General features: G+C 41.1%; 5 gene segments (V, D, J or C); 1 reads left to right on the top strand and 4 right to left on the bottom strand.

The window, feature by feature from the left end:
* The window catches only part of LOC113568144 (Ig kappa chain V-III region MOPC 63-like), a 230,176-nt gene that overhangs the window by 110,906 nt on the left and 104,902 nt on the right, over positions 1 to 14,368 (top strand).
* Positions 1 to 14,368, bottom strand: part of LOC113568143 (Ig kappa chain V region Mem5-like) — a 125,925-nt gene that overhangs the window by 28,340 nt on the left and 83,217 nt on the right. Inside the window, 1 exon segment of the V gene segment in view lies at positions 10,767 to 10,804. Within this exon segment, the coding sequence occupies positions 10,767 to 10,804 (38 nt within the window).
* Positions 1 to 14,368, bottom strand: part of LOC113568146 (Ig kappa chain V region Mem5-like) — a 256,254-nt gene that overhangs the window by 165,476 nt on the left and 76,410 nt on the right.
* Positions 1 to 14,368, bottom strand: part of LOC145657398 (Ig kappa chain V-III region MOPC 63-like) — a 274,055-nt gene that overhangs the window by 210,825 nt on the left and 48,862 nt on the right.
* LOC145657402 (immunoglobulin kappa constant-like) lies at positions 8,551 to 10,760 on the bottom strand. The segment is given in 2 exon segments: positions 8,551 to 8,998; positions 10,626 to 10,760. Coding segments are annotated over 2 exon segments (369 nt in total).

Here is a 14,368-nt window from a genome sequence, read left to right as displayed (position 1 = left end):
GATCACAAGAGACTGCACAAACACCTGGGTAGCTTCCTGTGAGAATGTTACAAAGGAGAAATCTGCAAGACTGGGTTAGATTTGAAACATGAGTTGAGAATGACAACTGGCTTTCCAAAGTTATGCCCAGGCTACGAGCAGCTTTGGATGGTGATACCAGGGAGGTCTCGAAGGAAATTGTGAGGTCATGATAAGGGTTTGGAGTACCTGGAATTTACAGACGCTCGGTTTTACTTGGGCTGAGCTTCAAGTGGTGGGCTGTCATCCATGACGCAATGTCAGTCAAGCATGCGGAGATATGTCTGGAGACCTGCGTGTCAGAGGGTGGAAAAAATAAAAATAATTCAGTGTCATCAGTACAGCAGTGGTAGGAGAAACCATGAGAAGATATTACATCACCAAGAGAACGAGTATACAAAGAGAAGAGAAAGGGGCCATGTCACCTGATAGAACCGTCCCTCCAGGTAGGACTGCAACCATCTCCATGTAGAGCCAGTCACACCAATCCTGGAGAGAACAGAGGAGAATGTTGTGGTTCACTGTGTCCAAAGCTGCTGAAAGGTCTAGAAGAATCAAAACAGATGACAGTTTAGTAGCATGAAGCATGCTTTAGCAGCATGAAGATTCTCCATCACTGCTATGAGGGCTGTTTCTGTAAAATGTGCCGGTTTGAAGCCAGACTGATTGGGATCATGCAGCTGGTTCTGTGTGTGTGTGTGTGTGTGTGTGTGTTTGTGTGTGTGTGTGTGTGAGAGAGAGAGAGAGAGAGAGAGAGAGAGAGAGAGAGAGAGAGAGAGAGAGAGGGAGAGAGAGACCTGTCACATGCCTATCTGCAAATGCATGTTGACAAAAATTCACAAAAGCTCCTGACAATCACCACACAGAAGGGCCTCTTTTGTTATAATCATCTACCTTTTCTATTGCCTCAGTGCCAGCTATCATTCAGAAGGGTGTGGACCAGATGCTGCAGGGTCTATTTAACATCCACTGCTATCTGGGTGATATTCTGGTAACAGGACGTACTGATGCTGAACACACTGAGCATTTGGATGCAGTTCTTGGACATTTGGAGGACTTTGGCTTGTGAGCTGAAAAGGAAAAGTATGAATTATTCAAAGATTCTTTGGAGCATTTGGGATTCAAAATTGATGCCGCAGGCTTGCACACTACCAGTGAGCTCCAGTGGCATTGGTTATGAGACACAGACCCAACCTATCAGCAGTCCTGACGCTGGACATGCAAGGAATCAGTGAGTAATGCAAGTGACAGTGAGTTGACACCTTTCCTTACTCAGTTCAATGAACTGTCTGTTCAGCAAGGGTGCTTAATGTGGGCCATGAGAGTCACTGTCCCTCCTAAACTGAGCTCAAGAATCCTTGAAGAGTTGCACACTGGCCATCCTGGGGTGGTCAGAATGAAGGCTAAAGCCTGTAGCTGTGTGTGGTGGCCTGGTCCTGATGCTAACATTGAGCTTCAGGCTAAGAATTGTCAGTCCTGCCAGCAGATTCAGAACATACTGTGCCATGCTCCTCTCCACTTGAAGGTTTGGCGCAGACACATGTGGACTTTGCAAGCCCAAGTGAAGGCTATATGCTCATGGTCACTGTGGACGGCCATTCAAAGTGGCCTAAAGTGAAGCTCATGGACTCCACAACCACAGACAGGACCATTTGAGTACTGAGGACTCTGTTCAGCTGTTATGCAAAACCTGAGGTTCTTGTCAGTGATAATGGACCACAATGCATTAGACAGTAGTTCATTGAATTCCTAAAGGCCAACCATGTCAAGCACATTCGCTCAATTGCAAACCATCCAGCTGAAAGGTTTGTGCAAGTTTGCACTGAGATCCTCCAAGTCCTCCTCCACTACTGTTCAGCAGAGTTTAGACACTTTTTTGCTGACCTACTGTAACACTCCACATCAGGGCTGCAGTTGTGTACTCGTCTTGATGCTCTGAGACCCAGAGTATTGTCTGCTGTAGGGAGCCTGTTCTGTTACGGGGCAGAATATTCCCCTTAACTGGTTCAAAGTCAGATGCAGTCTACCCTCTACCTCTAGAAAAAAAGATAGAGATTTGCAATTACTAAGACTTTCTTAGTAAGGGGGGAGGAAAAGTGTATTGCTTAAACTTGCTGCTATCTATATTCACCACTAGGTGGCAGTGTTACTCATATAACTTGGGTGAATGACCTATTAAAAAGGAGAGTTCCAATTCAGCTTCCGTGTCTGTAGTGTCATTGAATGTAGACATTACATACTGTCTTATCTAAATGTTCTGCTGATGCAGACATAACACAGGTGTCATCAATACAAACATGAGCTCAATTATGTCACGTGTAGAAAAATCATGACTGAATGTGAGAGTGCAGCACATAAGGGAGCATTACTGAGAGCTCTAAGATGAGATAAGAGGAGTGATTTTATCATTTATTTGATAAAGTGAATCAGACATACAAACTAGTGCTGTGAGGTGAAATGCCAGTTGTCCTGTTTGCATATGTGAGCTGCTTCACTGCTCCACACACTTTAAGAGCTGTAGTGGTGATCAGAGAGTGTTCAGTCCTTTAACACACACTGACACACAGCACAATGATGATGTCACTCATTCTACTGCTGGGGACCCTGGGACTCCTCACTCAGGGTGAGACAAACTGAAATAAGTTTAGTTTTCATTTTTACTTGGCTTTGGATGGTTATGTTTATTTGCTGCAATTTTAATTCTCAGAGTTACAATATGTTTAATTTGGATTTTATTTATTTAAAATTCTTCCAAATTTAAATGTTATTTTGTATGTGATTATTTTTAGAATCCTTTGGGGAGATAATCCTCACTCAGACTCCAGGATCTCAGTCTTTTCAACCAGGACAGACTGTTACTATCAGCTGCAGGGCCAGTGAGAGTGTTAGCAGTTACCTCCACTGGTACCTACAGAAACCTGGAGAAGCTCCTAAACTCCTGATCTATGCTGCATCAAACCGTCACACTGGGATTCCAGATCGTTTCAGTGGTAGTGGATCTGGTACAGAATTCACTCTAAAAATCACTGGAGTCCAGGCTGAAGATGCAGGAGATTACTACTGTCAACAGAGCAACAACTGGCCATTCACACAGTGTTAGAGCACCGTACAAAAACCTCCCTCAGTTGTAGAGGAACTGCTCTGACTCAAACAGACTGATCTGAGAACAGCTGCAGAGTTGTTAAATCTGCACTCAGCTCAACTCATCAACTGCAAAACACTACAATACTGAACTGTTTGATCTTTTAAATTGACATCATTGTGTAATAGATACTTACATCACTACATATGTAGCAGGTTAATGTCTTTCCTTTAAACCAACCCCTGATAATGTCCTGCTTCCATACTCAGGTTCTGGACAAAGGCAGTAATATATGAACACATCACTGTGTTCTATAAGGGCAGGTGAGCACTAGCTAGTGAACTGGTCTGAGTTACTTTATATGGGATTCTTTAATCCTTAACTTTAATCTTCTTTTACTTTTACTGCTGTTTTTTTTTCCTTGGAGAACCTTGGAGGAAGGCAGCTGAGGAAATACTGGTATGTATAGTTAATTCTTCCTTCTTTTTAGAATAAAATAATTATTTTAAAGTTCTGCGAACTCAATTTTTGGATCATGTCAGGACATGGGACAGACAGGGTGAAAATCTAGAATTATTGTTGAAGTGAAGCTTAATACATCATCCAGAGAATTTCGCCTCAGGGAAAAAGTCACAATTTTAACCATTTATACACAAATTTGCTATGCTAAGAAGGAAGGAAAATAATTGCAAAACAATTAATTCATTATTAAATGAATTATTAAATGATTTAATATTTTACTGAAGCTGAAATGAATTATTGAATTTGATTGGGCTCTGCATAAAACCTGCTGTCATGGAATGCTGTTGTGCATAAGTGCCATTGTTGTCTGTGTGTTAACGTAATAAATGTACGTCACAGTGGAGGGAGTCTGTTCGTCCTGCCCCACAACACTCGGGCCACCGTCTGTTACGAACCCCGGGAACAACCCTCAGCCCCGCACAGCCACGCCCACTCGCACACACACCCTGATCTGACTCACTAGAATTTTAGCACACACCTGATTCCTATTCCCCTCATTACCAACCCCTTTAGAAACTTCTCCTCCCTGTATACTAGTCAGAACGTATTACTTTACCTATGTGGCATACTGAGCATTTACTCATCCTGTGTGTTTTCCTGGTTATTGACTCCTGCCTAACCCTCGGACACCTCCTGAATGCTGCACCGTGCATCGACCCCGGACTGACCCGACCACGCTTACCTATCTTACTGCATGTATTAGTTTAGTTGCTAAAATAAAACCCCTGCAACTGGATCCTCTTCTACGTGTGTGCATACATTACACTGTGACAGAATGACCAACCATCACAGGACACCGACTCGCTTGTCGGTAAATGAACTTCCTGAAAGGAGGTTCTTAAGCACATCCCATGCTGCTGCCGGGATCTCTGGATCTTGGGGAGAGGACCGCGACCGGTGTTCGCAACCACTCCAGAGGAGGAGAGGAACACCCTATGGAATTTTTTGGGGGGGGGCCTAGGGCTGCCGAGCCAGGACCCGAAGGGCTCCACAGGGGCTGCGGTGATGGAGGTTTGGTGGAGCCGGCTAGGTCTCTGGGTAGCGAGGGTAAAGCCCAAGTTCCTCCACTTCCGTGGACTCACCAGGAGGACTGGAAGGGCCCGTCCAAAGCCCCGGAGATGGATTGCCTCTGGGGTGCTCCTAGAGCCGTGAGCAAAAGGACGACTGTTAAAGGGAGAAGCACGCCCGGAGCCGGGGCGGATGTGCACCCCTGCGTGTCCAGCGGGGTCAAGGACACGCTTCCTGCACCTGCGTGACAGCGCCTTTTGTGTCTGTGTGTAGGCGCTTCTGTGTGTGTGTTTTTGCACCTTTTGTGTGTACAGGCGCATCATCCTTTTATTTGGATCGTACCAGACTGACCTGAGAGAGGCAAGGACTCTACCTTTCTCCCTCCTACTAAGAGGCCTCCCTTGTTGGCGGCACCTAGCCCACCTTGTGCTGGGTGGGCACCGGGCATTGCCGTGCTGTGTGTGTGTGTGTGTGTACACGGCAGCCTGGGGCTCGCTGTCCTGCGGTCGGTTGCGTCGGGAGCCGCGCCCCTTGTGAGGGGGTTCTGTCATGGAATGCTCCCCCCACCATGCATGCAGTGGGATTCACGGCTGTTATCTGTAACCACGCCCCCTTGATTGCACGCACCTGCACAGAGTTTAGTGTTGTATGTTCGTCAGTGTACATAAACCCCTGCTAGTGCAACATTGTTGGTCATTGTCTATGTAGATGTTGCGGTAATGTTCGTTGGTGTATTCAAATCAAGATTGTATAATCTTTGTTAATGTTAAGTGTGTGTTCATGTGTGAGTGCCACTGTTGTTTATATTGTCTGTGTAACATCATAAATGTATGTCACAGTGGAGGGAGTCTCTTTTATTACACACACTTTTATTATGTTAAGTTTTAAACCAGAATTAACAATACAATCATATGTATTAATCAATATTTTAAAACTTAATTATTAATTATAATTAATTAATTATAACTTCACACTTTTATTTGGTCAAAATTATTATCTGCTACAGGATAAGGAAACTGGCAAACCAGGGTGTAATGATGGTAATTACAGAAATGGATGAAATAGTCACAGTGCGGATCAGACCTCACCTGGAGTTAAACAACATGTACAAGGATTTATGCAGCTAGTGGTCAAAACCTTGCTGTAACACACTGGAAATACAGTCAGTGATCCCAAAGGTAACAGAAGCAAAGTAAACAAAAGAATCATGAACAAACAACAAAAATCTGTGTGTGTGTATCATGGTAATGATAATTAAAAGGACACATTTCACAGTCTGAATACCTGCAGCAGCTGAACCACATAAACCACAGATAAGGAGAAAGTAGTCCAGGAGGACCAGAACATAAGCAGACAAGAAATCCTTCCTCCTAAAGTGTCCCCACATCTACCAGACAACTGGAGTGCTGTCTGCTCATGTGCTTCCACACATCCACTGATATAAATCACCATTACAGAACAGAGAGTGAAGGGCTGCTTCTGAACTGTACTGGATACACCTGCACCTCCACACTGAAGAACACAAGATTATCACAACATTTACATTTATATTTAACTCATTAAGATGTAAAAGTGGGGACAGTCACATTAATGCTGTTGACCTGCAGGTGAAGAGCATGAGACAGTAATTACGTCCTGTGTCCCCCTGTGTCATATGTATGTGTGTGTGGAGCTCTGTTCTCTCCAGTTAGTTTTCCCAGACCCAGTCCAGAGTTCCTCTACAGATCTTCATACTCACTGTCCAGTCCTGAAACAAGGCCCTGCCCCAAGGAGGGATATAAGGAAGTGTATTGGAGGAAGAAGAAAGAGAAAGATGATATTTTGGACATCTGTTTGTTCTAGTGACAGTTCTGATATTTGATTCAGTGCTTGGTCTCTTTCTCCCCTTACTCTGATTCTGAGCTTGTTTGATCCCTCTAACTTGGCCACTGTTGTAAATTTGTATATATTATTTACCTATTTGTATATAGTAGGTATGTATTTGTATATATTATGTATCTATTTGTGTGCTCTGATAAGTAGAGAGTGGATGCCGTTGTGTTTGTGCCCTGGGTTTTATTGTCTGTGTTTTCACTTAGGGGGTTAGTGTAGTCTTATCTTAGTATAGAATCTTACTATAGAATGCTATACTGCTAATAGAGAAATAATAAAATACCTACAAAGTCACACTGAAATGGACAGAAGCATTCAAGTATGTGATTGTTCATTCATTCATTCATTTATTTGCTGTCACGGCCCGAGTGCCACAGGGCGTTGAGCAGGAGGCACAGACTCCCTTGACGATGTGAAACATTTAATGAAATGAAACATAAAGGACACGCGTGGCACTCACACATAATAACACTAAATAGACAGGAACACACAAACAACAACGACAACTTAAAATGGTACAAACTTTGGGTTATACTAACAGCGGCTACACACTCATTAACACTAACATTACACTAACACTAACAACGACCAACCATGAGGCCCACACTGATAGGGCTTTAAATAAACAGACATACACTCAACGTGAACCCCGTACAGGTGCGTGCCATCGTGTAGGGGGCGTGACAACAAACGTAATTCCCCCCAAACCACATGACTTGTGAAGGGGGAGCATTCCATGACATTTGTTAAATACATTTTTTATTCATTATATAAACTTACTTAGTTGAGAACATAATTTTTATCCAATCTGAATATTGTTTTATTAGTAATTATTTCCTTTGCCTGTGTACATAATGTTCAGACAAAAAATGAAGAACTTAAACTAGTCTCTATTAATGTCAAATACCAGTCATAGTGAAAGAGAGCGAGAGCAGTGGGGTGAAACAGATTTATGTTTACAGCCCTGAGAAACCTGTTCCTTCCCAGAATAGAACAACACTTTTTGCAGATGTTCAACTTACATTAGCCCAACTTAGTCAAGCACAACACACTCCAGAACAAAGAATCTTACAGTGCAGATAATGAATATTAAAATGACACAAGAACAGACCAAGTTCAAAATGAAGCTTTATTGCAGTGATAATAAAACTCAATAATCAAAACCAGCCAAATGGTGAATTAAGAAAAAAAGAGCATTCTTCAGACTGTAAACTCCATTGTTCAGGGCTGTATAAGCGTGTTACATTACATGACAACTGACTGAGGTCATCATGGAAGATGGTAGAGCTCCTCATGGAAGATGGTAGAGAGTATTTGGTAGTATTTGTTTTCTTTCTCTCACACAAACACTAATTTTGTTTTGGCATGAAGGACATGTCTGTATCATTAATGCACTGTGTGACTCTGCCTCAAATAATATAAAACATAACAAACATTAAGCAGTTCTTTACTGTTACATTTATTATGTTTAGCCTGAAGCTTTATTTTATACAAACAGATACCAGAGGCCTGGAGCATAGATTTACTATTATAAAATCCATTGAGAAAATATGCTGTCTGTGGGTTTTCAATAAAAAGTATAAATATTTTTTAAATATAAAACGTGTACTTTTTTGCGATAAAAAAAAACAACTTTATTACCTCCTATGAGACCCGTGACAATATTCTTTCGAAATGGCCCAGCTTGTGCTAAACAGTGATATGCAGTTAGCTTCAGACATCAATTTACAAAAATAAATAATAATATTATGGTATATGGAGAGGGCCAAAGATGGTTGAGCACACACACCATAATGGTCCAAAAATACAATGTTCCAAAAATACACTTAAACATTACAGTTTCTAGTGAATGAAACTTATGTTGAGTCATCTTATTTCCTGGTTCCTTAACAAACTTTACCAGGAATGGTCAAATGGCAACGTCATCAAGGTTTAGTCTTATAATTCATCACACATTAGCAGTTCTGAAGTCCAGACAATTAACACTTTTAAAGGCATTTATTGTGTGGCAGTGTTGGCACAGAATATTTAATTAAGAGACTATAATGTTGTTTGTTCAAATTTTTTTTATTTAATTTTGACCAACAGATGAACATTTGCATAATAAACACAGACTATCTAAAAGACAGCACATTAATGAGCGAGAGGAGCATACTTCAGTACACATGTGGGAGTTTCACGCCTCAGCACACTGCTCTCTACTCAGTGTCTGTGTGACAGGACACCGGGAGTCCTTGGTGGCCTCACAGGTCACTGTCTTCTTCAGCCACTCCTCCTTTTGGAGGGTCAGGGTGCTGCTCCAGCTGTAGAGGCCGTCCTTCTGCAGAAGCCCGGAGCTCTGGCTCACCCCCGAGCTCCAGCTGCTACCAGCCACCTTCCAGCTCAGCTTCCAGTCTGAGGGGAAGCCCTTGTTGGCCAGACACACGAGTGTGACCTTCTCCTGCTGCAGCTGTACACTGGAGGGGGGCAGGACCGTGAGGGTGGGCGGGCTGTCACCTAGGAGACCCAACACGGTCTACAGCTCAGACAGGCAGGAACCTTTAGCAGGAAAATCAGTTGTGTTTCACTTCCTCTTTTATTATTTATATTATTCTATTTTATTTTATTTATTTATTCATTTATTTTTTGTGGAACTGAAGTCAAAAATGTATTACATCAGCAAGCTTTATTTTCCATGCTATTTTCCCTGAACATTAAAACTGACTATATTTCATTCATGAAACATTTAAACCATTACGATTTATAATCATACATACATTAAGGATTGATGACGGATATTGCTGAAACATTTATGCTTTTGATAAAAAACGATAATAATGTGGTTCGACTTACACTAAAAGCTCGCAATAACACTGCAACGGTTAGGAAAAATGTGCGTATAAAATGACATTTAATGCGCTTTAATAAAGAGAGCTTTATTTAAAAACAATACCTACTTAAAACTGTGATTTACTGGGAATAAAAAGTAAAGTTTTTCTTACGTCCATTGTCCTCCACACTAACTTCGTTTAAGGTCCGTACATAAACCTGCTCTAAACACACTGCCGTCTCCTCTCTTTACAGCGCCGTAGTTTAGCTTCAGAGTTAGTGAACGATACAACCCCAAAGACGCTTGTTTTCTTTTCTTTTTTGTAATGAAAATAGTTATCAAAGATACTACATACATGCAATATACAATTAGAAATAAAGATAAATAAAGATAGAAAAACAAATACAGAAACTAAATTAATTTTGAGTAAGGAGTGAAAGTAACTTAAATCCAAGAGTTTTGTGCGCGTGTGTATGAAACTGAATTCGGTGATCCCTTTAAACTATTCCACATCGTATCGTTAATGTTTATGCGTTAGATATATGTAGACTTTAGAATCATAGCAATTAATTAAAAAATTGTGTTTTTAGAGATATTTTTCATAGTTTTGTACGCTGATAACAACATTTAAGGCAACATCCAAATCAAGATAATTTATCTAAAGACATACATCACTGTGTTCTAGATGTATAATACAGGAATTTGAGTATTTGTAACAGCGAACGTTTTGATCTTCAGTATGCGAGTATTGTGGTAAAAATGAACTGCACCGATAAGTTCCAGTCAGGCACCGATATTTCTGCCTTTCAAAATAAACCCAACATGCAGATGAAGGTTTGTGGAGAGATATTTCTGAAATGTGCATGTTCTTACTACTGAACGACAATTAAGTACACTCTCCATCGGTATATATTAAAAGGTCTATAACGACATAGCAACGATGATATAGGAAGATACTTAACAAAATCACAATTAGTCTAAAAAGATTACGGGTAGTTTACAAAATCACCGTGCATACTGACGCAACGTTACATAATGTGGATTAACAGTGAAGAAAACTTAAAGCCTACTCACGTCCAAATGATAGCTTTGTTCCGCCACCGAAAGTCCACCACAGTGTTACAATCTCGTTTACTGTCCTTACAAAAACCTCCTGATCTAAACACACCGCTCTCTCCACTATTTACGCGTAATATGTAGCTTCGACTTCATTCGTTTTGAGAAAAAGGCAAAAAAGACTTACCCAAAAGCTTTTTACATTTTTAAAATAATACAATAAAATACATACATACTTTCTATTATTAGATAACTTACGTCGTAATAGTTGTTGCCCAGCAAAGCACAAGAAATGCAACAGCAACATATTTTTAAGTCTGCATTATTATCAAACATCAGACATATCGATTATGATTTCAGAAAACAGCAACTTTTGGATAAGCAGTGAAAGTTACTTACGTCCAACTGAGAGTTTTGTGCCGCCACCAAAAGTGTACCACAGTGACACAAACTCGTTCAGTGATCGTACAAAAACCTCCTGCTCTAAAGAAGCCGCTCTCTCTGCGCTTTAGCAAGCCTTTTTCAAAAAAATAATGAACTAAAACAATTTATCATTTTAAACTATGCATGGAAATATCTAGGCATTATAAAGACTAAAAACAATGAATTAATATTATTTTATTGCAGCCTATACATTTCCCTTTTGTGTGTTTTTCAAATGTTAAAATTAGTCTTAATTTGTATTATCAAAATATCTGGTGATTAAAATATCAACAAATATTTTAATAGAAATTTACCTTTGGATACAATTTGGACTTGGTCAATATAACTTTGCAGAATCAATAATCAAATGCTGAGAAAAGTAAGAGGACTAATTAAAGAGTTCTATCTGAACAGTCCTGTTAAATTTACTGTGAAATTCTACTATATAAACAAATAATGATCCAATAAAATGTTTATTTATTTACTGCCTTGTTTTTGCTCGACAGCAGCTTCAGTACTTCAAAACAACATTCATAGAGAGAGACAATGTAAACAAACAAAAGTTAAGATGCATTAAACTATGTGAGGCTGCCCTCCACTGGTTCTTGACAAAACAATACATTGATCTGAAATTGAAAATGCACATTTTGTTCAAATATCAGTAAATGTATATATAAGTAAGAACCTTTAAAGTGACATTAAGAAAATATGCAAAAACACAGGGCAAGGAACAGGACGAACAGACTCCGTGACAGAACCCCCCTCCAAGGGGTGCGGCTCCCGATGCATCCTTCTTGGGACTGCGGACCCCAGGCTGCCATGTATATATGTACACAATCACAAAGAAATGGCCATGCATGGCACCCACCCAACACAAGGTGGACCGGTAGCCTTCACCTAGGGAGGTCTCGATATTCGAGAAAGAAAGGCAGAGTCCGTGCCTCTCGCAGGGCAGTCCGGAAAATGTTACTTGGTGGGTCCACCGACTCCGAAGGCACAGCTATGACATCCAGCGGTGACCACCCCTTCGTAGAGACCCAGCCTAAACACAATATATCACAGCAAACAGATGTGCCTTAACAAAAACCAAAAAGGCACTGAGACACAGTGTCCACCAAAAGGGCAGGCACTGGAGATGTGTCCCTGGCCCTACAGGACACCTGGGGGTGCATGTCTGCCCCGGTTCCAAACATGCTACCTCCCCTAATGGTCCTCCTTTCACCAGCCACTCTCGGAGAGCCCCAGTGGTGGTTTGCCTCCGAGGCTTTGGGCAGACCCCTCCAGTCTCGCTGGTGAGCCCACTGAAGGGAAGGGACTCAGGCTTTAGCGCTAACTTCCAGAGATCCCGCTAGCTGCACCCAACTGCCCTCTTTCTGGTTGTTGCAGGGCACATTGGTCCTCCTCGTCCCAAGCTCGATAGCCTCAGCCGCCCCCCCAAGAAATTCCTGGGGGTGTTCCCCTCCACCTCCAGAGTGGACACAGATACCGGTTGCAGTCCTCTCCCCAATCTCATGGGATCCAGGTGGCTGTGCGGGGTTGCCTACACACCTCCCGCTAGGAAGTCCATTCTTAGCTGAGGGAGCTGGCATCCTGTGGTGGCTGGTCATTCTGTAATGTCCCGAGTGCCACAGGGTGAAGAACAAGATGAACAGACTCCATCGATGTAGACAAACATTTATTATAGGACACATACAACATTGGCACTCACATGCAATGATAAAGATAAACACAAACACGGGCATTGACAATGTGAAAAACCAGAGATTAACACATTTAACAGCAATGACATGAACAAAGGCAATGACCAACAAAGATACACACACCAGCAGGGGTTTAAATACATACCGACAATCACATTCAACCATGTGCAGGTGTGTGCAAACAAGGGAGGCGTGGTTACAAATAATACAAAGTGAAGTCACACTGCATGAGGTGGGCCCTACCACGTGACCAGTGGGACTGGGAGCATGACACCAAGACTTCAGTGTGTTAAACATATTATCCATGTACACAAGCTGATCCAGGATCAGTGTATCTGGTTGCAAGGGCAGTCCAGTTACCCCACAGAAAACCAGTGAAGTCCTTCAGAAATGGGAGTGTTTTTACTGTGATGAAAGAAGACACTTGATAGTCCAGCATGTCCAGCTTTGATGCGTGAAAACATATGAAAGGTAAATATGGTCTGATCATTTTAGTTTATTGTGTGTTTGTTGCTAACCCCAATTCATCATTTAATCATTTCTGTCACTGACCCTACCTAGACTGGGTAGTAACATTTGTTTTAGCAACATGGACCTCAATGTGCTTCAGAACCTTGGACATCTCCCAGAACAGAGCTAATGAGACCCAGGTGAAGCTCTTGCAGGAATTGCAGTTGTCTGACACATTGCTCATCTTCTTCTCAGAGGCAGAGAGCCAGTGATCTCCAATTGTGCAGAGACCAGAACAAAGACACAGATTTACAAAACACAACAGACTCTTACCCACACTTGGCCAATTATAAAGAGTTTTCCTGATATATTCATCTGTCTTTACTATTTTTTCTACAGTGTATTGCACAGAAATAGCAAAGGTCACATTGCACAATTGAAACCAACAAGAAGAAACAATAAATACCAAATAAATGAATAAATACATAACAAAAACCTGCTGATCATGTAATTAAAACAGAGGTACGCTTCTTTGTGTTTAGTTTTGAGTGAACAATGACAACTACATATTTATTTTGCTCACTGAAGATCAGCCTGTGATACACGGTAAAATATCATTTATTTAAATAAGTGTGTTCTCTGTCATCTGAGGTCAGTGCATTGGGAGAATCAACAGCCTTGTATTTACTACCACATTTATTCATAGACAGAGAGGCCTAAAAATGTAAACCTGAGTTCAAACTACTATATATAGCTAACTATGCCTAGTACATTCTGGCCTTTAATATAAATATATATTCAGAAGTAGACAAAGCTGCATTTTACTAAAATTAATAAACTAAATAAGTTTCTGTTCTGTGTGATACTATGTGTAAATTTATCCATAACATTAACAACAGAAAACCTAACCAAACTTTTTTTCAAAAATATTGTAATCTAAAAGTCAAAGCTTGTTAAGATGTAATATACATAATAGAAAAATAAATGGGATATGCTAGGTTTGTTTCGATTTATTTGACAGTACTGTGCTTCAACATTGTTTTTGATCATTGTTCCAGCTGTCAAACCCACAGCATCATAGGGTCTGTCCAACAGTACAAATCAAAGTGAGCTAGGCTTCAGCTTCATTTTAGCACAGAGCAGTTTTGTGTCAAAGCTGAAGTTGGTAGATTAACTCAGCAGGACTTAATATCATCTTTTGTGAAACCCAAAATGTCCAAAATGAGCTGGGAGGGTCTCAGTAAACCTGGATTATCGAGGTACTGTCATGCAACCCTCATGCTCCTTGCACTGTTTGGCTTATCATTCATGTTGGTTTCATTTGCAATAAACTGCAGTTGGATTCTCACAGTGACTCTGGGTCAATGTTGTTACAGGGATGTAACCTGCTATGGGTAAAGAAGATCTCACCATGGAAGAGCAGATGAG

Source organism: Electrophorus electricus, chromosome 4 (assembly GCF_041902795.1).
Source record: "Electrophorus electricus isolate QZ-2024a chromosome 4, ASM4190279v1, whole genome shotgun sequence".
Classification (NCBI taxonomy): Eukaryota; Metazoa; Chordata; class Actinopteri; order Gymnotiformes; family Gymnotidae; genus Electrophorus; species Electrophorus electricus.
Note: the sequence above shows the minus strand (reverse complement) of the source record. Positions and strands in the feature narration are given on the sequence as shown.